Source organism: Notolepis coatsorum, assembly GCF_963971535.1.
Source record: "Notolepis coatsorum genome assembly, chromosome: 12".
NCBI classification, from domain to species: Eukaryota; Metazoa; Chordata; class Actinopteri; order Aulopiformes; family Paralepididae; genus Notolepis; species Notolepis coatsorum.
The window spans coordinates 35307281-35331297 of record NC_140176.1 but is presented as its reverse complement, the minus strand read 5'-3'; the positions used below and the strand labels follow the sequence as shown (position 1 = coordinate 35331297).

Genomic DNA, 24017 nt, shown 5'->3' with positions numbered 1-24017 from the left:
ATTGTTGGGGCGCGGTTTGCCAAACGCAGCACCTTTTTTCTGTTGGCACCTCTGGTGAGAGAATGTGCTGCTGGGAGGAGTTTTAGGGACACGACAGCTGTTGTGTGGGGACAGGGGACAGGGGATGGGGCATTCATTGGTGAGTGAGTGAGATTCTCAGCCGGGGACACAGGTTAATGGTACAGTATGTCCCGACTATGGGTGGGAATCACCAGTTTCATCACGATACGATACGATATCGATTCTTTGGACAACAATACGATATTTGCCGATATCACCAAAGTCTGCCACGATACGATACGATTCGATTCGATTCAGGTGCCTGCTATCGATATGAGACGATATTATGTGCCCATTTAACACAATCAGTCACATTTAGATCAACTAAAAAAAGGTTACGGAAATATCAATTGACGTTTTTATTTTTGAGCTCTTCCAGACATTTAAATGAAAAACAATCTATTGTTTCTAATACAAATAGACCTCCTGTTCACTGTAAAGTGCCACGTTTTTATATATTGAGCTTTAAACTTTAAGTAAAATGTTTTGGAACTCACAACACGCAAGCTAAAACCCCTTCCTCTCCCAAACCGTTCCTACAATTGTTTTATGTTGCATGATGATCATGTTTAAATATCAACATTATCTGTCCATCCTCAGTAAATAATATCAATATAATAATACTCTTGACTTCATCTGGTATTTTCATACACACACACACACACACACACACACACACACACACACACACACACACACACACACACACACACACACACACAGAGACAGAATGCCCCCTCTCCTCTCTCCGTTTCTCTCTCTCTTAGCTTAAGCAGCTAATGTAACGTTAATTTAGGTCTGCCCACGCGACGTGGGCATAAAAGAGTGGCGACGATGCAAAGCATGTTAGATGCATTTGACCCGTTGCGGGGAAAAAACTGCACAGACTTATATCGGGTCTCAAAATAGACTCTCCCCTGCTGTACAGAGCTAAACGGAGTTTCACAACAACACTGGGCGCGGGGCGGATATGACGTCGCCGGATTTTCAAAATAAGAGTATCGCAATATGAATCGATCTTTTTACGTTGCATCGATCCTATTTGATTATTGATAATAGATCGATATATCGATCTGGATCGATGTATCGTCCCACCCCTAGTCCCGACTCGAGTGTCCGTCCCCGTTGAATCGCGTTACTGCATTACCCTGACTCCTCCCACTGCATTACCCTGACTCCTCCCACTGCATTGCCCTGACTCCTCCCACTGCATTGTCCTGACTCCTCCCACTCGGCGTTGCTAATAAACATCTTAAATATTTTTTATAAACTGGTCAACACTGCATTATTTCCGGCATTGGGTGCATGATGCGCATGCGCTGTGATCACAGCGCAGGCGCACCAGGCAGCCAACGGCGTAAATAATGCCATTTTGAGCAGTGTTGACCAGTTTATGAAAAAATATTTAAAATGTTTATTAGCAACGCCGAGCTTTCAAACCACCCCGGTTTTGTGTGTGAAACCCTTGTGCAACTGTGAGTACCTTTGACATTTCTCTGTGATAAATTTAGAATGAACAGTTCGTAAATAACCAGTGCTTCAGAGTGAATGTTCCCATGGCTAGTTAGCTCGAGCCAGTGACTGCTGTATTCAAAGCAAGGCGTGCATCAGCAGTCACGAAAGGGGCTACACACTGCGTTACCCTGACCCCTCCCACTACATTACCCTGACTCCTCCCACTACATTACCCTGACCCCTCTCACTACATTACCCTGACTCCTCCCACTACATTACCCTGACCCCTCCCACTACATTACCCTGACTCCTCCCACTGCATTGCCCTAACTCCTCCCACTGCATTACCCTGACTCCTCCCACTGCATTATCCTGACTCCTCCCACTACATTACCCTGACTCATCCCACTACATTACCCTGACTCCTCCCACTACATTACCCTGACTCCTCCCACTGCATTGTCCTGACTCCTCCCACTGCATTACCCTGACTCCTCCCACTGCTTTACCCTGACTCCTCTCACTACATTACCCTGACTCCTCTCACTACACTACCCTGACTCCTCCCACTACACTACCCTGACTCCTCCCACTACACTACCCTGACTCCTCCCACTGCATTACCGTGACTCCTCCCACTGCATTACCCTGACTCCACACTGCATTACCCTGACTCCTCCCACTACACTACCCTGACTCCTCCCACTGCATTCCACTGACTCCTCCCACTGCATTGCCCTGACTCCTCTCACTGCATTGCCCTGACTCCTCCCACTGCTTTACCCTGACTCCTCCCACTACATTACCCTGACTCCTCCCACTGCATTACCCTGACTCCTCTCACTACACTACCCTGACTCCTCCCACTGCATTTCCATGACTCCTTCCACTACATTACCCTGACTCCTCCCACTGCTTTACCCTGACTCCTCCCACTACATTACCCTGACTCCTCTCACTACACTACCCTGACTCCTCCCACTGCATTGCCCTGACTCCTCCCACTGCTTTACCCTGACTCCTCCCACTACATTACCCTGACTCCTCTCACTACACTACCCTGACTCCTCCCACTACATTACCCTGACTCCTCTCACTACACTACCCTGACTCCTCCCACTGCATTGCCCTGACTCCTCCCACTGCTTTACCCTGACTCTTCCCACTACATTACCCTGACTCCTCTCACTACACTACCCTGACTCCTCCCACTGCATTGCCCTGACTCCTCCCACTGCTTTACCCTGACTCCTCCCACTACATTACCCTGACTCCTTCCACTACACTACCCTGACTCCTCCCACTACATTACCCTGACTCCTCCCACTGCATTGCCCTGACTCCTCCCACTGCTTTACCCTGACTCCTCCCACTACATGACCCTGACTCCTCCCACTACATTACCCTGACTCCTCCCACTACATTACCCTGACTCCTCCCACTGCATTGCCCTGACTCCTCTCACTACACTACCCTGACTCCTCCCACTACATTACCCTGACTCCTCTCACTACACTACCCTGACTCCTCCCACTGCATTGCCCTGACTCCTTCCACTACATTACCCTGACTCCTTCCACTACATTACCCTGACTCCTTCCACTACATTACCCTGACTCATCCCACTGCTTTACCCTGACTCCTCCCACTACATTACCCTGACTCCTCCCACTACCCTGACTCCTTCCACTACACTACCCTGACTCCTCCCACTACACTACCCTGACTCCTTCCACTACATTACCCTGACTCATCCCACTGCTTTACCCTGACTCCTCCCACTACATTGCCCTGACTCCTTCCACTACATTACCCTGACTCCTCCCACTGCATTACCATGACTCCCACTGCATTACCCTGACTCCTCCCACTACATTACCCTGACTCCTCCCACTGCATTAGCTTGACTGAAGGGGAGGTGTTCACTGATCCTTGTTTATTATTTCTCGCTGACAGTATAGAGTTGTTTGATGGTATTTTGTTTTCCACTACCGTTTTATTAATTTCTTTATATACTGCTACAAGGAACAATCTTTTGATTTAAAACATACGTATGTATATATAGTGGATGACGGTATAGTAAAATCCATATGGTTGCATGAATTCAGGACAGTATACCTTCATATTCTATATACCTCCCAGCCCTACTACAGGGCTGTACGCTAAGCTTTTTCACTAGGGGCACACTTGCCCCTAAATGAGAAATTTAGGGGCAAAGAATATTTTTTAGGGGCAAATTTTTTAATAACTATTTTACCATTATAGTAGGGCTGGGCGATATGGCCTCTAAATGATATTGCGATATTTTTTGGCCATATCACGATACACAATATATATCGCAATATTTTGACATTTCCTAAAGCACTTAAAATGCTTGATTTAACCCTTTGATGCATACAGTCACGCCAATATGATGATTATAATAAGTCCCTGCAACATATGTTTGCATTATTAAACCATGAAGATGCTTTAAAAAATAATTTAATGAAAATGTACTAAGAGTAGTCTACTGACACACTAATAAAAAAATGTATTTACATCTAAGACTATTTATATAAAAACTCTTGGGTGCCCTTTTTTTGCACAGTACTGTGTTTTCTATCCACTTTAGCCAAACACACACACACACACATATATATATATATATATATATATATATATATATATATATATATATACTACTGTGAGAAAATAATAATTACACACAAAGGGATAATGGCTTATAGCAGACTTAATGATTTTAGAATATTTCAGATAATGAAATTAAATGTTTATCATCAACTATCCAGTTAGTATTTATACTGTCTGTAACGTTTGGCTACTTTAAATCATTGAATGTAGAGAGAGAGCGAGAGAGAGAGAGGGGGCGAGAACGCACAAGAGAGCCAGCCCCCCCCCCCCCCCGGGTTTTGTTCTAGGTTCGCGTTTTGATCGTCTAAGCTGCCGTAGGTGATGACGTCACACTCGAATGTAAACAGGAAGAGTCTAACACGGAGATGGAAAGTGGATGATATACAGAAACGAATAACTAATAAATATGAAGTTATGTTTAAACTTCTGTTGTCAAGCGTTGTCACTTGTCAATATAACCCACCCCCTTTCCTCACTTTTCCACCGTCCCTGCTTCACTCGGGACCACCAGCTAACGTTAGCCTATAGCTCCGCCGTCCCTGCTTCACTCGGGACCACCAGCTAACGTTAGCCCATTGCTCGTGTCAATTAAATTGCATGTTATTAAATGTCCGCGCTGGTCTGTCTAATGAAATTACAACCGCAACATTATGTCGCCTGTACAGCCCTGGTTGTAGGCTAATGTTAGTGTAGTGAAATGCGAATGAAGGGGTGAAATCACTATTCGCAAGCTTGCGAGTAGATATAATTTTTCATTCGCACCGGCCAAATTAGGGGGCAATTTGCGACGATCTCGTCGCAGCGTACAGGCCTGTACTAGTATGTTTTCAGTGCGGTGGCACAGTGTTTAGCACCTCACAGTGAGAAGGTTGTGGGTTTATTCTCCCTGTATTTGCTTTCCTCCCACACCGTGAAGACATCATGCTAGCTTGACTGAATATACTTTATGCCCTGATGTGAACGACAAGGGGAAAGACACACGTCCAGCCGTCTTTGGCCTGGTACAGTATATATCTCAATACATACAGTACAAGTGTAAACGGTAAAACATGCTTGTAGTCAGCTGCCTTGTTTTTGCATTATTTCTTATGTTGGACTGACAACCCCTCTGGATCAAAATGTAGGAGCTGTGTGCATGTGTGTTTGGGTCTGTCTGTGTGTGTGTGTCTTTTTCAATAAATTCTGCCTGTAGGCTGAGATTATACAGTGTACATGGTACCTCATGTTTTTCAGGTAATTTCTTTTTAGCTGTGGTACGAAACAAAATGACTGCCTACTAGAAAACGGTGAAATCGAACTAGATGAATATGAGAGGAGTTAGCCTAACCAAAGCTTAATGGAAATTTCTTGAGTCTCCTTGGAAAATAACAAGGTTAGAGGCTCCATCTCACAAACGTCACCAACCAAAAATTAGCATTTAGAAGCAATCTTTAAAAAAGAAAAACATGTTCCTAGGGAGCATTCCCTAGGTTGCCTTCATGCTAATGACCTCATTTTATCTGCAGCCCCCAAAAATATGTAATTTTAATATCTACATCAGCACCAGCGTCAGTTTTATGTACTGCCATACCACCTTAGGTTTTCTTTTCTTTCTCTCGTGCATGGCACCACTTAATGCAAATTGAGAAACAAGAGAGACTTTCGAGCTTGAATACGTCCTCGCGGTTTGATTGATAACGTCTTGGAAAAATATTTTCAGAAGAAGAATGGGGAATACCGCCGGGTATACGTCTGCGTCGACCCCAGGAATCACGTTAACGCCGCTGTGATGGAAGTCCGTGGTGACAGCGTGAGGCACTCAAAAGGGTTAAAAGTGATATATCCCACGCTATCATCTCGCCGCAGTGATGTCGGATGACGGATAGGCGCTCCTCCTATCTGGATGCTGGCTGTCAGGCGGAGTGATGGAGAGGCAGCTGGGCGGAGGCCCGGTTGCAACGACCAGGACTAATAACCCCACCGGCTTCCCACCCGCGAACACTGCCAATTCTGTTCCTAGGGCCGACTGACCAAGCTGGACGTACCGCTGACAGTGGGAACCTAACAGTCTCTCCCGGTGTTTTAAACTATGCTAGTAATTGACTTAAATTTATTCTGCGTTTTTTTCTCTTCCGGTTTTCGCTCGTGACTTTTCACCTAGATCCCTGATTTGCAGATCCCCACATGGGCTATCATTGGAAAGCCACACTCATTGGCTACAACCCTATCTGATAATGTACGAGATCACCAAATGATTGACAGAGCTAGAGCCACGGGAGTCTGGGGTGGTAATACAAAAAAATTAAAAAGCTCTGTCGTGTACTTTGGCGCACGCCTCACATATCGTTATGTAACTCGAGAACCGGTGAACGTATTTTGTCGCCTGAAAGGGCAATCGACAGGCAACAAATAGGGCTTTAAGTTTAACCTCTTCTACCCGAGCGGTCCATCGTTGGACCGCAAATGACATCACATCATAAATCACTCTCTCCAGACTGTATGACATTAAGTAGCGTTTTTCCCCCAAATGTATCCAAGAGTGAATACCCTAACCATGTAACAACAGCAGTCATAGTGTATATTTTCAGCAATACGGTTGTTTACCAATATGTTAAAGTGTTATTAGTGAGATTTTAGTTTATGGAATGTGTTTATTATTTCGTGAATATCCACCATTTTGAATTAGCGACAAGTCGCCAGTTGTAGTCATATGAGCATCCAGAGCTCTCAATGAGCGTTGACATTTTGAAAAACTATAGTACCCAACTATAGTACCCATTCTAGCTTCCTGCAAGCAAATGATTTCTTTTATTTCTCTTATTTCTCTGGATACTCTACCACAAAACGTTATTGGCATAGATTGGAGCGCAGTTAGTGTGTCTACCTTCTGTGAACATTTAGCAACAATCCGCGTTACAAATGGATTCAAAATGGCGGAGCAATATCCATTATTAGAATGGAACTGTACATAGAGTCGATTTTATTCACGGTTCTTCAGTGCACGCCTGGAGATACTAAATCCAAATTGAACGAGTTGGCTATAATAAGGTCATTTATAGGCCTGGTATTCTATTATTCTATAATAATATTTCAAATTGCATGTGTGCGGATGGCAGAATTCAGTACTGTATCTACAAAACCTTCTGTTTAATCATCTTTCCTTTATTCATTTGCTTAGATCTTTTTTACACATGATCTCAAGAAGGTGCTGAACAACGTAATGGCTTAATCTGCCATGCTAATAGTTTACCTGACTTATCACCTTGTTCATAGAATGTTTGTTTTAGTCTTATTAGGCTACTGGCAGCCCTGAATACAGATAACTTTTCATATTCAGATCTCGATATTAATAGCCCGCTTTCCAATTGAGGGTTACTTTTCTCATTTATTTTCTCTTGAGTCTTTATTTTATCTTCCAATTCTAATCTTTTTTTATTTTGAACCTGTATAACTAATGATATGTCCTCTGAGAAAAGCTTTGAATGCTTCCCACTTTGTTCCTGCATTTGTTTGTATAGTATTCATTTCAAAGTAGTCATCTACTGTTTTCCTATATATTCTACAAATCCTTCATCTTGTAACCATTTGTGTTGGAAATGTCATCTAAATGGATCTTTTGTTAATTTTTATACCAAACAGCACGGTGCATGATCCGAGATCGCAATGATATCATAGAAGCTGTTATGAATTGTGGAACGCAATTCGGAAATAAAAAAATGATCAATTCTTGAAAATGTCTGGAACACCGTAGAGTAGCAGGAATAGGCTCTAGCATGTGGCTTCTGCTCTCTCCATATATCTTTAATCTCAAATGAAACGTGGATGACTGTTCTACATTTATTATGCGTTTGATCCGCTCCTGTGGATCTGTCCACACTGGGGTCGAATGTGCAATTTAAATCCCCTGTTATAATGTATTGTCCTGCGAGGGTTGAGAGATGGATGAATAAATCTGTGTAGAACTTTGAGTCATCTATGTTGGGGCCATACATGTTTACAAGGTTTACATTTATAGTTAACAGAGACCCCTGGACTATTAGATATCTACCCATTCTATCTTTGATTACATTTCTCACCTGAAAGGGGACTGATTTGTGTATGAGAGTCATAACTCCTCTAGCCCGGAATGAACATGATGCCGTGAATATACTACCTTGCCATCTCCTCCTTATCTTTTTGTTGTCCTCATCCAAAAGATGGGTTTCTTGTAGAAACACCATCTTTGCATCCATATCTTTTATTTTATTCATGACCTGCTTAACCTTTCTAAGCTGCTGTAGACCTCTGCAGTTCCAACACACAAAATTAAGTTTTACTCCTTGAGACATCCATGTTAAATGAAAGTAGATTACCCTGTAAACATAAGGTGCACTTTTCAGGAGGCATAACAAAACTGGGTATCTGAACACATAACCAACACATTAAACATAAACCCATCCCCTTTTCCCCCTTTTTAGGGAACCCCCCTCCCCCCAACAAGCTTTGACCTCTGCTACATAGTTCCACACATAGTGAGGATCTGCCTATCCACTCTTACCTATCTACTAACCTTATATTCGCTGCTGCTATTCTTATTGTGACTTCTATTAACCCCCTGTTCCTATTCGTGTAATATGGTTATACAATTTCACTGATCCCTAGGTCCCTAGCTTTTCACCCTATTTCCTTTCTATACCTTTCCACAGACTTTCACTTTTGAATACAGTTTTTCGTCACTGTTTTCTGATTAATTCATGAGGGCGCAATGTTGTAAGGTTGCTCCCCCATATCATTCAATTAGTACATGCTGTGTCTCAAGCCGTTCACCGTATTTCCCTTCCCGACCAAACCCACACACCCCCATCCCTCCCTCCTTTCTTACACACACACACACACACACACACACACACACACACACACACACACACACACACACACACACACACACACACACACACACACACACACACACACACACACACACACACACACACACACACACACACACACACACACACACACACACACACACACACCTACCCCACTCCCCAGTGATAGAACCTGTTATTACCTCTACCCATCTGTTACACACCCCAGTAAGGGGACGCAACACAAGGCCACAGACAGGGTAGGTGAGGGTGTAGTGACACAAAACCATGAAACAGTTTGCCAAAATTACAATATTTATTTACAAAAACACAGCAACATAGAGAGCAAGGAGGACTACCAGTGGCACCAAATCAAATACCCCAAAAGCAACACACTAAAGATAAGGTTCTAGACACCACCAGTGCAACGAACCAGAGCTTAGCATCTCTGCCAAAAAGCACCAAAAGCCAAAGCTCTACCACCAAAAGATAGAGAGATATTTACCACCAAAAGGAACCAGAGAGCTAGGGAACTGACACAAAGACTGGGATATATGGAGGGATGTAGAGGTTGATTGTAGATTAGCCACAGCTGCTGCTGGACTGGAGTGAGATGCTGATTGCAACCAGCTGGAACTGGGAGCTATGGCTGGACGGTATGGTCTAAAATGTATATCACGGTATAATTTGAAGCATAGACGGTAACAGTATATATCGCGGTATATTAATTTATCTTAAAATGGCTAACGTTAGCCCATTGCTGCGCTAAAGCAAGTCTCCTCTCAGCCTCCTTAGCCAAATTGAAATGCCCAAACTATATGACAAGTGAGCAAGTGGAGAAAAACTCTGCGCAACGACTACACTATGCAACGACCACTGCAAACGTTGAGTGAATCGTCAAGTAACGTTAACATGATTGCTACTGCTGTGACTAGCTGCTCTAGTCTACCGGTCACAAGGTATGAAGGTATAATCAAAATCCATACCGTAGTGCAAATTCATACCGTTTATACTGTATACCGTTTATACCGTCCACCCCTGCAAGAGAACACATGAGAGACAGATACTGAGACACAGGAGGGAGACAGAGGACAACAACAACCAAAACAAGCCTACATACATACAGATAACATACATAACCCCCTATATATATATATATATATATATATATAAGGACACCGTCCGTAACACCATCAATGCGTATGAACCATTTCCACTTTTGAAACGGGCTACGTTTTAACATAAAATTCCAAACACTTACCCCTTTGTTCTAATGTTCTACCATTTTATTGGTCTGTTCTCTCGCCGTCCACCTTCTATATCTTCTTGATATAGAACGCTTGTGCTTTGGCAGGGTTATTGAAAGTGTTTGTGCGTTCTTTATATGTTATTAGCATTTTTGCCAGATGAGTCACTCCATTTCGGATCCCCCGATTACGCAGTTCTGTGCGGACAGAGTCATATTGCCTTCTCTGTTGATATATCTCCGCTGCATAGTCAGAGTAGAACCGCACCTGTTGGTCCTTGTATTTGATGCCCCCCTTCATGTTTCGTGCTGCCGTGACGACTGCTTGCTTGTCCCTGTAGTTGAGAAACTTGTGTTCTCTGTGCTGCGTTGGCGTCCTTCTTTGGTCCAATTCGGTGTGCCCTTTCCAAAACGATTGGGGATTTTAGAGTTATGGAGCTCAGTGCTTCTGGAAGCCACTCTTCCAAGAAAGAGCATGGGTATCGTCCTTCAGCTTTACCAGTCTTAAATTGTTCAGTCGCAATCTATTTTCCAAATCCAGGATTTTCTCATCCTGGGCTTTACTTTTATTCTCCAGCGTGGATATTTTAGCTTGCATGTTAACTGCTAGGTCCTCTGTGTTTTAAATTCTTGTCTCCGCTTGTTCCACTCGTTCTTTGCATTCGTTTATATCCTTTTTCATGCCTTCTATCGCTCCCAGAATATCATCAAACCTTGCCGAGACCTCTGCTTTCATGGAGCGGATAGCCAACAGGATTGCGTCCGCCTTATCACCTCCAAGCTCTTCTTTTCCCCCGCCAGCCGTCCCTTCCACGTCTTTCATGCTAGTTTTCGGCGTTTCACTGTTAACTCGGTAGTCAGTTCGCTTTGGTTGTCTCGACCTGGCGCTCTTTTCTGCAACCATTTTGCTCACTTTTCCTTCTCCCTTTGACATTATGTCTTCTCTTACTAACAACATGCAAGGTTTTATCACAACTAATAGGTGTTTTTGCAGGAGTTATTGTAGCTAGCAGCAGAGCGATGTCACACACATCCTCCTACGTGGCCGCCATAACCGGCTCTTTTAACACTTTGAGTGCCAGGGACGCGATTTGTCATTAGTTCATGCCACCAGTTGAGTGCCACCAACGACATATAGCGTTTGTTTGTCGTATTTTTTTTATTAGCGATTTGAATTCATATTTCATCAATCGAGCCTCACGCTAGTGTTGCAGACTCTCTCTGAGCTCAATTGGGAAAATACCGGCCCCTATCATGGGGGGGCGGGCGGTCCAGCCCAGCCCAGCCTCCTCATGTTACTTTTCCGGCGAGGCATCTGAAGAGACCCAAGTTGATCGCCGACCCTCAGAACAGCGTGGATTATGTATTTCCAGTACCCAACGCTGAATCAATAAACGCGATCGATATTTGGAATGGCGATCAGGAATTGGAATAATCTTTTTGGAGAACATCTGATATGAGGTAAGCAATTTATTTTACCAGTCTTGGGGTAATCGTATCTATTTTGACCTATATATCAACGTGTGCCCTGTGTGTGTGTGTGTGTGTGCAGGGGCGGACCTTCCTACAGGCGATATAGGCGGTCGCCTAGAGCGCCACCCAGAGGGGGGCGCCAAAAAAAACAAAAAAAAATTAATTTTTTTTTAATTTTTTTTCTCTGTGCAGTTTTGGCGCCCCCCTCTATATCTGCAACCATTATTTTTACATAAAAAAAATTCTAACATAAGGGAAAATGAGCCAAAAATCTAAAACGGTCGGTCGGTCTGAGCCTCAGCTTTAGGTGTTCACAGTCAGAACATGCTAGAGTTTCAAGTTTCAAGTTTCTTTAATAGTTGTCATACAGAAGTACAGAATACTTTTATACAAAATGCTTCTTACTGTTGCGCTCCAGAGACTGTGCAAGACAAGATAAGTATGAAATAAAATAACATAGTAAAATTAGAAGTAAAAAAAATGAGGTCACATTGTTCAGTTTAGACATATGTACAATGTTCGATGCAGAATAGACGTAGTTACCATACAATATACAATACTGTGCAGTGTACTAATATACAATACTATATAGTGCAAGGCAGAAATGGAGAAATGGGACGAGGTGCAATTTAGGTACAATTCACAGTAGGTGTACGAGTTGTAGTGCAAATCCTTTATCAATAAATATAAAGTGTAAGTGTGTTTGTGTGATCTAAAGTGTGGAGAGTGGGTGCTGCAGTGTGTTGTTTGTTTGAGTGAGTGTGTGCGTGTGGGTGTGTGTGCTGTGTGCATTTGATGGTTGTTGCATAGTGATTATTGTTCGTTTAGCAGCCTGATGGCCTGGGGATAGAAGCTTCTTCTGAGTCTTTCTGTGCTCGCCTTAAGACTCCGGTATCGCTTGCCTGACCGCAGCAGTTCAAAGAGGCAGTTGTTCGGGTGGCTCGAGTCCTTAATAATTCTCTTAGCCTTCCCCTTGCACCGCTTGTTGTAAATGTTCTGGAGGGTGGGAAGCCCCCCTCCAATTGTGCGTTCGGCTGAACGTGTCACTCTTTGTAGTCTGCTACGGTCTTGTGCAGTGCTATTCCCAAACCAGGAGGTGATGTTGCCGGTCAGGATGCTCTCTATTGTACATGAGTAGAAGTTCCTAAGGATCTTCTGACTGACTTGGAACTTCCTTAGGCGCCTGAGGAAGTAGAGGCGTTGTCGTGCCTTCTTCACAACACTGTCAATGTGTGTGGTCCATGTCAAGTCCTCGGATATGTGGGCTCCGAGGTACTTGAAACTGTTCACTCTCTCAACCGGTGCCCCGTCGATGCTGAGGGGGCTGTAGTCCTTGACCCCCGACCTCCTGAAGTCCACAATCATCTCTTTTGTTTTGCTGACGTTCAGGGAGAGGCAGTTCTCCTGACACCACTGTGACAGGTTCTCTACCTCTTCCAGGTAGGCCCTTTCGTCGTTGGCAGAGATCAGGCCCACCACTACTGTGTCATCAGCAAATTTGATGATGGTGTTGTTGTTCCGCTGTGCTACGCAGTCATGTGTGTACAGGGAGTAGAGGAGGGGGCTCAGAACACAGCCCTGGGGGGCCCCTATGTTGAGCGTGATGGATGAGGAGGTGCAGTTGCCGGCTCTTACCACCTGGGGTCTGCCCGTCAGGAAGTCCAAGACCCACTGGCAGAGGTCATAGTTCAAGCCCAGGTCCCTGAGCTTGGCTATGAGTTTGGAGGGGACTATGGTATTGAATGCTGAGCTGTAGTCGATGAACAGCATTCTCACATAGTTCCCCTGCCTCTTGTCCAGGTGTGATGCTGCTGTGTGCAGCACATGGGCTATGGCGTCCTCCGTGGACCTGTTGGGGCGATATGCAAATTGCAGAGGGTCCAGGTTGATGGGGAGGGAGGAACAGATGTAGCCCTTCACTAGCTTCTCAAAGCACTTCATGGCTATGGAGGTGAGGGCTACAAGGCGGTAGTCGTTGAGGCAAGCGGGCGTAGATTTTTTGGGTACAGGGATGATGGTGGACTTCTTCAGACAGGTGGGGATGACAGCCTGTTCCAAGGACAGGTTGAAGATGTCAGTGAATACCGGGGCCAGTTGGTCGGCACAGACTTTTAGGACGCGGCCGGGGATGCCGTCCGGTCCTGCTGCCTTCCTGATATTCACTTTTTTAAAGATCCGTCTCACCTCATGCTCTGTTACCCTGAACACTGAGTCTCCATCAGCAGACCCCCCCCCCCCATTGCCGTGGTTTGTAGGCTGGTGTTGTTATTCACAGCCTCAAACCTCGCATAGAAGGAATTGAGATAATTTGCTAAGGAGATGTCACTGTTCAGTGCCTTTGTAGTCTGTCATTGTTCTGAGGCCCTGCCACATGCCTCTAGAGTCAGCCTGTTCAAACTGAAGTTCAACTTTATCCCTGTAACGCCGTTTTGCCTCTATTACTGCTCTCCTGACGTTGTATCTTGCCATCTTGTGTTCTTCCATGTTGCCTGTCACCAGCCCGGTGTTGTATGCTGATGTGCGCACTTTCAGAGCCTCACGGACGGATTTGTCTACCCAGGGCTTTTGATTTGGGTAGATTTAAATTTTGGTGGAGGGGATTGTTTCTTCTACCAGAGTACAGACATAGTCAATCACCGTTTCGGTGTATTTGTTAATATTGGCTGTGTTATCACGGAATACACTCCAGTCTGTGCATCCAAGTGCAGCTTGGAGTGACTCCTCTGACGTCACGGCCCAACGCTTAACCTCTCGCGAGACCACCGGCGTTCGCTTGAGACTTTGTTTGTACTTTGGCAAAAGAAAGATGGCGGCGTGATCGCTTTTACCGAATGGACTAAGAGCCTGTGACTTGTACCCATTCTTAAATTGCGAGTATACATGGTCTAATATGTTCTCGCCTCTGGTGGGACAGGTCACATGCTGATAGAAATTCGGCAACACCTTTTTAAGATGCGCGCGTTGAAATCGCCCAGAACCAAAATGGCAGCGTCAACATTAGCTGTCTGGAGTTTGTTTACCTCGTCGTGAAGTGCTGTAGAGCGCTGTGCATTGATGGGTATCGGTCAAGTGTTTATAGAATTGAGCGTTGAGGAAAGAAAGACTAACGTTAGAGAACTATGAAGAGGCAAAAGCCATAAAAAAAAATTTATAAAAAAAAAAAATAGTGGTGAATCTCGCCTAGGGCGCCAAATGTGCTAGGTCCGCCCCTGTGTGTGTCTGTGTGTGCGCGCTGATCAGGAAATGAGAGAATATATATTTCAGCCCGCTTCTCTAGCGTGCATAAGTACACATATACTATAGATAATCTTGCGTTTATTTGAAAACGATTCATAAATAGGCCGAAAAATTACAAGGTTTTTTGTGTATGCCAGAATATTCCAGTAAAGGGCGATTATCACGGACTATATATTTTCCTGAAAAACAAGGGCTTTTCAAAATGCTATAAAACGGAAATGAACCGATTAAAAAAAAACAATCCGTCTCGACAATGTTGACTGCAAACAAGTCATTGATAAACGACGGGCAGATTAGACACATAATTTAAGACAGAGATTATGCGTTTAGAGCGCTATCATGGGTGGGTGGTGGCATCCAACGATAAATAGTGCACGCCACGCTGGCAATCAAAGTGTTAATACATCTTTTTCACTTCCAACATCACAAAAGGAAGGGAGGGCAGGCTTTACGTGGCAAAGTGGGGAGCCACGTAAATGTATCAGTACTAAATACCTATATGTCCCTATGCCATAAATGTCATGTATGTTGTGTATGTCATAAATGTCTATATGAAATGAAAATGGGGGACCCTGATGGAAACAAGACAAACGTCTTTCTCAGGTCTGCATCCCCTTAACAATTGTATGTATTGAGCCGTACTGTATTGTACCCATTCTGCAATCTGTTAAATAAAGTTTTCATTCATTCATTCATTCATCATTCATTCATTCATTCAGCCGTCGCACCAAAACACCCCGAGCTGCTCAGACGAGGGAGGGAGGTAGCGAGCGGGAGAGGAGAGGGTTGATTCAGCCCAGCTGTTTGCCCGTTCCGGAGGGGCACAGCGGAGAGAGAGATGCATGCGGTGCTGCTTTACCTCAACTCCACGTTCATCCATCACTGTGATTATATTAGCGGACGAGACATCCAGGAGTCCCGGGTCTCAATCACTCGTCTTGGCCTAGATTTTGGGAGTTAAATGATGGAATAGCCTTAGTGACGGGTTGAAGTTGTGTACTTCTCAGGGGAGATTTAAAAAAGCCTTAAAGGATCAAATAATTCAGGAGTACAGTTTTGAGTAAAACATCAAACATTTGTTTAAAGAAAATTATAATTATATCTTGCAGCATATTTTAATTATTTTTTTTCTTATATTAAAATATATTTAGTTTTTAAGAATTTGTAAAGGATAGGCAAAAATAACCATGTGCTTCAGCCTATTCCTTTTTTTCGGTCGTTGATTTTGCCTTGAATATGTACTTTTGTGATTTTTTTTCTTTTCTTTTCTTTTTGTAAGTCCACACGGGTGTGTTTGTGATTTGTCTGTAAACAAGACCGAAAAATAATCTTCATTCATTCATCTTAACCGGGATCAGACAATCATGTTGCCGAGGCTGAATAGAAGGGGACGTTTTCTTCTTAAGCTTTTTTTGCCCCACTTCCCCGACATCACGGACGCAGCGTCACGCGCGCCATTCACGACCTGGAAGAGGGCACCTTCACGGCTGGCGTCGGAATAAGGTCTGCGGTAGCAATCCGCTGCCCACTGGGGGCCCCACATCTGGGCACCGGGGAGTCCTTAACCCTGAGTTTGTCATTTCATAAATATAGAAGTCTGTCCTAGAAATGAGACTCGGAGCGCGGGTCATCGCGGGGCAGCGGGGAGAGATTGGTAGGTTAGGATTTCTCAATAGGATAGGTTTCCTTCAGTCGTCTCCTCTTTGTCATTGACTACTTTTGACAAAATAGTCCAAGTAGGCGTGGGCAGTCAGTCGGTGTTATTGTCGTTTTCTTCGAGGTCTGAAATATCAGGGATTATCATTAAACTAGAGTCTCTCTCTCTTTCCAACACATACAGGTAAACTAGAGTCTAGCATAGTTTTGGTTAGTTGTCGCTCTGACAGTACAATACCGTCCGATTCAATGCAATCCACGTCAGTTGGATTATTTAACGTGTGTTTTTTTGCATATGAAAGCAAACACTGTGGTGCTGCTGTATATGCTGGGCTATATATGCTGTATATACCGTACATATATATTTATTCTTACCGTATATACAGGTGCAGCTCGATAAATTAGAATATCGTGGAAAAGTTATTTTATTTCAGTAATTCAATTCAAAAAGTGAAACTCTTGTAGATTATAGATTCATTACACACAAAGTGAAATATTTCAAGCCTTTATTTGTTTTAATTTGGATGATTATGTTTTACAGCTCATGAAAGCCCAAACTTCTGTATCACCAATAAAAAATAAAAAATAGATGTATTTTTCTGTTGTATATAGAAATGTCGGCCTTCTGAAAAGTATGTTCATGTATGTTCACTGAGTACTTGGTTGGGGCTCCTTTTGCACAAATTACTGCATCAATACAGCTAAATATATAGACTTTTCCACGATATTCTAATTTATTGAGCTACACCTGTATATATGTATCCACAATCCACAATGTATCAAAAATTCTGTGATTATTGTGATTATTATCATGATATAATCTTCTTCTATATCACTCAGCCTAAGTGAGTGTCTAAAAGCCCCTCTCACACAGAAAGGCCACCGGCAGTGAGCTAGCCTTTCTCTCCTGTGTGGAAGAGGCTTTGTGTCCTTGTCTGAGAACTGACTTTCAAAATGAACGTTGGATTATTATAAGATATTTCTTATGCTGATATATTATAGGGCACGTTTTTGGAGTGGTTAAAAATAAAGTAAAACGTATTGGGGAGAAAGTATTTTTGTCATCTGTAATCATAGCAGCGATTGGAGCTTTGAAGTGTTGGGGTTCAGCCCTGAGAGATGCGATAATAATGTTCATGACTGACACTTGTGAATCACCTTCTTGTGTTGGTTCTACAGAACATCTGCCCAAACTGCAGCCCAGACCGTACTCTGCTGCCAGGTAGGATGACATCACTTTGTTATCTGTGTGTGTGGGGGGGGGGGGGGGGGTTGGCAAATAAGCACTTAGAATAAATAAATCAACCCTTGCACAGAAGACGCATGTAAGTCAGTTTTTTAATAATAATAAAAAAAAAGATTTAAAGCCCATGTTTTATCAGTTGTAAATGTAATCCTAACCACTATGTGAGGGTAGTATTGCCTGAAAAGACTATACTGTCTATCTATACTGCCCTGCAGAAGCTAACCATAGTAACTGCAAACAGACAAGATTTATTTAGTTCTTTTTAGTTCTCACGAAATTACCGGGCCAGGTGGAAATACATAGGGCTAGATCCACAAAGAATGGATTGCACGGAGCAAGTTGCACCCTTACAATTCATTATGAATTGAAAATGGGGGACCCTGATGTAAACAAGACGAAAGTCTTTCTCTGGTCTGCATCCCCTTAACAATTGTGTGTTAACAATTGTGTGTATTGAGCCGTACTGTATTGTACCCATTCTGCAATCTGTTAATAAAACTTTCAATCAATCAATCTGCACGGTGATTGATTGAATGAACATTTTATTAACAGATTGCAGAATGGGTACAATACAGTACGGCTCAATACACACAATTGTTAACACATTGGGTGCCAACGACGAGAAATCTCGTTGTTGGCCGCCATGCGTTGAGTGGCAATGATGAGAAATCTTGTTATTTAATCGTTATTTCTTTTATTAGCGATATCCATTCATTTTTCATCCATCCAGCCTCACGCTATCATTGGGACTGGCTCTGAGCTCGGAAAGGGAAAATACAGCCCCCTATCGTCACCCGGATGGTATTGCACCCATTGGAATGGAGTCAATGGAAATGCATGAGAAAAAAAACTCTGGGCTCCACATTTTACTTCTGAGCCATGTAACCTGAGACTATTGCATTCATTGAGGCAACCGAAAGCAGCGTGGATTATCTGTTTCGAGGTATAGCGTTGGATCAATAAACGTGATCGATATTTGGAATGGCGATCAGGAATTGGATTAATCTTTTTGCAGAACATCTGATGTGAGGTAAGGACTTTATTTGATCAGTCTTGGGGTAATCAGAGTTTTTTTTCACAGCATTCACAACGTGTCTCATGTGTGTATGTGTGTGTGCGTAATGTTAGCGCCAGGCAGGGCATAGATAATCGATTTTTCAGCCCGCTTCTCTAGCGTGCATAAGTACACATATACTATCGATAATCTAGCATTTATTTGAAAACGATTCATAAATAGGCCGAAAAATGACAACGTGTTTTGTGTATTCCACTAAAGGACTATTTTTGCGAATTTTTCTGGAATCACTAGAAATCTTAAACTATACTCGTATTCAAAACGGTATAAAACGGAAATGTACTGATGAAAAAACAATCCGTTTCATACATGTTGACTGCAAGCAAGTCATTGATAAGCGACGGTTGTATTAGACACATAGCCATAATTTAAGATATAGTTTATGCGTTGGCAAATATCCCCGTCCTCTCATTGACTAAAGCGCTGGCACTCGCGCACCCCATGCTGGCAACCAATGTGTTAACACTTTCCGTGCCACGGGTCCGGTGCCCCGGAACCCCGTTGAATCCCACCATCCACTTCAATGATAGAGCTCTCATATTTGCGAACGCATAAACTATATCTTAAATTATGGCTATGTGTATAATATGGCCGTCGCTTATCAATGACTTGTTTGCAGTAAACATTGTCGAAACGGATTGTTTTTTAATCGGTTCATTTCCGTTTTATACCATTTTGAAAAACGCTAGTTTTATGAAAGTTCCAGAAGAATTCAGAAGATTCTGTGATAAACGCCCTTTACTGGAATATACTGGAATACACAAAAAACGTTGTAATTTTTCGGCCTATTTATGAATCGTTTTCAAATAAACGCTAGATTATCGATAGTATATGTGTACTTATGCACGCTATAGAAGCGGGCTGAAAAATCTATTATCCATTTCCTGATCAGCACACACACACGCACACACACACACACACACGTTGATATCTCTGTGAAAAAAGCTCTGATTATCCCAAGACTGGTAAAAATAGATTCCTTACCTCAGATCAGATGTTCTCCAAAAAGATTACGGTATTCCAATTCCTGATCGCCATTCCAAATATCGATCGTGTTTATTGATCCAACGCTGGGTGGTCGAAACACAGATATCACGCTGTTCTGATGGTCCACAATGAATCCGATCGGCTCGAGTTACATGCCTGAGAAGTAAAATGTGGAAGCAGCTATGGCTATGTGTCTAATCTGCCCGTCGCTTATCAATGACTCATTTTCCAGTCAACATTGTCGAAGCGGATTGTTTTTTTATCGGTTCATTTCCGTTTTATAGCATTTTGAAAAGCCCTTGTTTTCAAGGGAATATTCTAGAACGTTGTCATTTTTCGGCCTATTTATGAATCGTTTTCAAATAAATGCTAGATTATCGATAGTATATGTGTACGTATGCACGCTGGTGCCGCGAGCTGAAAATCGATTCTCTTAGTTCCTGATCGCTCGCACAGCCAAACAGCCATATCACACATAGGGGAAAAGCTTATATCTCCGTGAAAACAGGTCTGATTATCCTAAGACTGGTAAAATAGATTCCTTTCCTGAGATCAGATGGTATCCAAAAAGATTATTCCAATTCCTGATCGCCATTCCAAAAATCGATCCTTTTATTGATCCAATGCAACGTACTGTAAACACATATTCCACGCATTCCTGAGGCTCCACAATGACTGGGATCATCTCCGGTTACATGCGTGAGAAGTAAAATGTGGATTCCGGAGTTTTTTTTTCCTCATCCATTTTCATTGAGTCCATTCCAAAAGGGTGCATTACCATCTGGGAGACGATAGGGGGCGCTTTTTTCACATCTGAGCGCCTGATGGGGATGGTTTCCCAACGGTAGACTCGGTTGATGAAATATGAATTCAGATCGCTAAAAAAAAATATTTCACGCTAATTGTCGTGATGGGCATTCAGGATCGGACTGTTAACACGTGTTATGTCGTCCGTGGCATCCAAAGTGTTAAGGGGATGCAGACCAGAGAAAGACTTTCGTCTTGTTTACATTAGGGTCCCCCATTTTCAATTCATAATGAATTGTAAGTAAGGGTGCAACTTGCTCCGTGCAATCCATTCTTTGTGGATCTAGCCCATAGAGACATACCTGGAGCGAGTCCAGCCTCAGGCCAGACTGGGGGGGGAAGAACACACAGCACAACAGGGAAGCAACTCCATAGGGGACCACACTCTGGCAGTCTGGAAAGAGGTGGTTAGGAAATATAAATCAAAATAAGACCGTAGACTTCTGATATGGCCTTCCCAGACCTCCAGCTTTGGACCAGGAGCGCTGGACACCACTTTTGACGGGTGGAGGGATAGAGGTATAACAGCCATATGTTCACTTTTAGAAGACCACACTTTCATGTCCTTTGAGCAATTTAAGAGAAAATCTATTAATCTGGGAAATGACAATCTGTTTAGATACATGCAATTGCGACACTTTTATGATTCAGAAGTCAAGAGCAAGATCTCAGCAGGAGGTAACAGAGTGGTAGGAATGATGGAAGTAGCATATTCGCGAACTCCTGCGAAAATAGTATCGGAAATGTACAAACGTTTACAAACTCGCAACAACTGCGATTCATATAATGTGAAAAGGAAATGGGAAAGTGAGCTGAATATAACTTTATCAGAGGATGATTGGCATTCTATATGTGAGACACAACACTCATCCACCAGCTCTAGAGGATGGAGAGAATTTGTCTGGAAAAATGTGATGAGATTTTTTTATCACACCGCAAATTAAGAGCAGACAATTTGGAGGGCAACAACCCTGCTGGAGACAGTGTGGACAAATGAATGCCAACCACTCTCACATCTTTTTGTTATGTAATAAAGTGCAAATATTTTGGAAGAGTGTCACCCAGGAAATGTATAACATTTTAAGTTACGAATTCTCTATGGAACCCCAGTCAATATACCTGGGACTGATCACTGAGGAGACTATCCACAATGAAGACTTATACCTGTTCAAAATCATGACAATAGCCGGGAAAAAAGCCATCACAAGGAGCTGGCTCAAGGAGGCCCCTCCAGACAAAGAAACATGGAAGGGAATAGTGGAGGAAATAAACTCTATGGAGAAAATGACATTCTTTCTGAGAACGAAAGGAAAGACATACGAAAGACGCTGGTTGAAAATGGACAATGTATAGGCTGTCGGACGATTAAAGACCACCAACTTGAAATCAAAACGGCCCAGACCAAATAAGAAAGAAAACAGCTCTCCCCCCACACACCAATGTCCTGTCCTGTGAGTCTTGTATGTCATGTGGTGGTGGTTGTCTTATTTTGGGGGGAAATGTGTAAAATGTTTGATAATCTTGTCGAAAAGAAAAGTGTCTATATGGAAAATCCTACTGTAAAGAAAATAAAAAATGTTATGTAAAAATGTAAAAAGTGATTTTGGAAAAGAAAAGAAAAAATGAACCAAAATAAAGAGTTATAATAATAATTTAAAAAAAATAGACAGTGTAAACAATATAATGGTAAATGGCTGCATTTATATAGTGATATTATCCAAAGCGCTTTACAATTTGTTCCTCACATTTTACCCATTCACACACCGACGGCGGAGGCAACCATGCAAGGTGCCAGCCTGCTCATTGGGAGCAATTAGGGGTTAAGTGTCTTGCTCAAGGGAGGAGCAGGAATCGAACCGGGAACCTCCGGATTACCAGACGACTGCTCTACCTCCTGAGCCACCAATAACTCTGGGTATACACAGCAAGTAGGCAGTGTGATCAAAGGTGCAGATGAGGGTCTGTATGCCCTATCAGTTATATTATAAATAAAATAAATATATACTATGAGTAAGTATATTGTATATATATTTTTTTCATATTATCACAGTTTGAATGTTTAAGAACATGTTTACTATAAGAGCTAACGGTTATAGTATCTATAATGGCTAAATACCTTTGTTTAAAGTCATGCTGTTCTGACTGTTTTTCCTCATTGCGCGGGGGCGGAGTTATATTTACATGTGAATGAAGGTGAGTGCCTCAGAGTTTCAAGCGACGCTCATAAATACATGAGCACATGGGCTTTGTGTTTAAAAATAGTTTAATTCGCTTCACGATGGACGTACAAACTTTGGCAGCTGCACTCAACAAATACTCGGCATCAGGAACAGCAATTGATGCATCGGATCTAATGAACGAGTACATATTGGACTTTGTTATTGTACAATTATGTAACAAGTTGTTGAGATAGACTGACACTAGTTTACCTGTATGTGTTGGAGAGAGAGAGAGAGAGAGAGAGAGAGAGACTAGTTTACCTGTATGTGTTGGAGAGATATGGAGAGAGAGATACTCTAGTTTACCTGTATGTGTTGGGGAGAGAGAGAGAGAGAGAGAGAGACTAGTTTACCTGTATGTGTTGGAGAGATATGGAGAGAGAGATACTCTAGTTTACCTGTATGTGTTGGAGAGAGAGAGAGAGAGAGAGAGAGAGAGAGAGACTAGTTTACCTGTATGTGTTGGAGAGATGGAGAGCGAGAGGCTCTAGTTTACCTGTATGTGAGAGAGAGAGAGAGAGAGAGAGAGAGACTAGTTTACCTATATGTGTTGGAGAGAGAGATACTCTAGTTTGTTTACCTGTATGTGTTAGAGCGAGAGAGAGAGAGACTAGTTTACCTATATGTGATGGAGAGCGAGATACTCTAGTTTGTTTACCTGTATGTGTTAGAGAGAGAGAGAGAGACTAGTTTACCTATATGTGTTGGAGAGAGAGATACTCTAGTTTGTTTACCTGTATGTGTTAGAGCGAGAGAGAGAGACTAGTTTATCCGATGGTGCTGAGACATTAGAGGTATGTATTATTGATGCTGTGGTCAATAGAGGTCCCCAGCAGCCCAGAGAGAAAGAGAAAGAGAGAGAGAGACTGAGAATCTGAAGGAGAGAATAGGAGGCAGGGAGGTAGAGAAGACGCATGTTGACTCAGACGTTATGTCTTGAACTAAGCGGCAGGATGCGTGTCACAGGGTCCTGTTGTGATGTAGCGCTGGTTTTCGCACCCTATTCTCGTCCCGCGTTCCTTTCAATACTGTTAATTAGCGTGGCATCAAAGCGGAGCCTAACCTTGCTCTTGTTATAATCTCTCGGTTGCGCACCCGC

General features: G+C 43.0%; 1 protein-coding gene across 1 annotated transcript in view; it reads left to right on the top strand.

The window, feature by feature from the left end:
* mtrr (5-methyltetrahydrofolate-homocysteine methyltransferase reductase) overlaps positions 1-24017 on the top strand; it is a gene marked incomplete at its 5' end in the record, with an annotated part of 104129 nt that overhangs the window by 34323 nt on the left and 45789 nt on the right. Inside the window, one exon of the mRNA XM_084326135.1 lies at positions 17764-17806. Within this exon, the coding sequence (XP_084182261.1) occupies positions 17764-17806 (43 nt within the window). The remainder of the gene's footprint in view (positions 1-17763; positions 17807-24017) is intronic.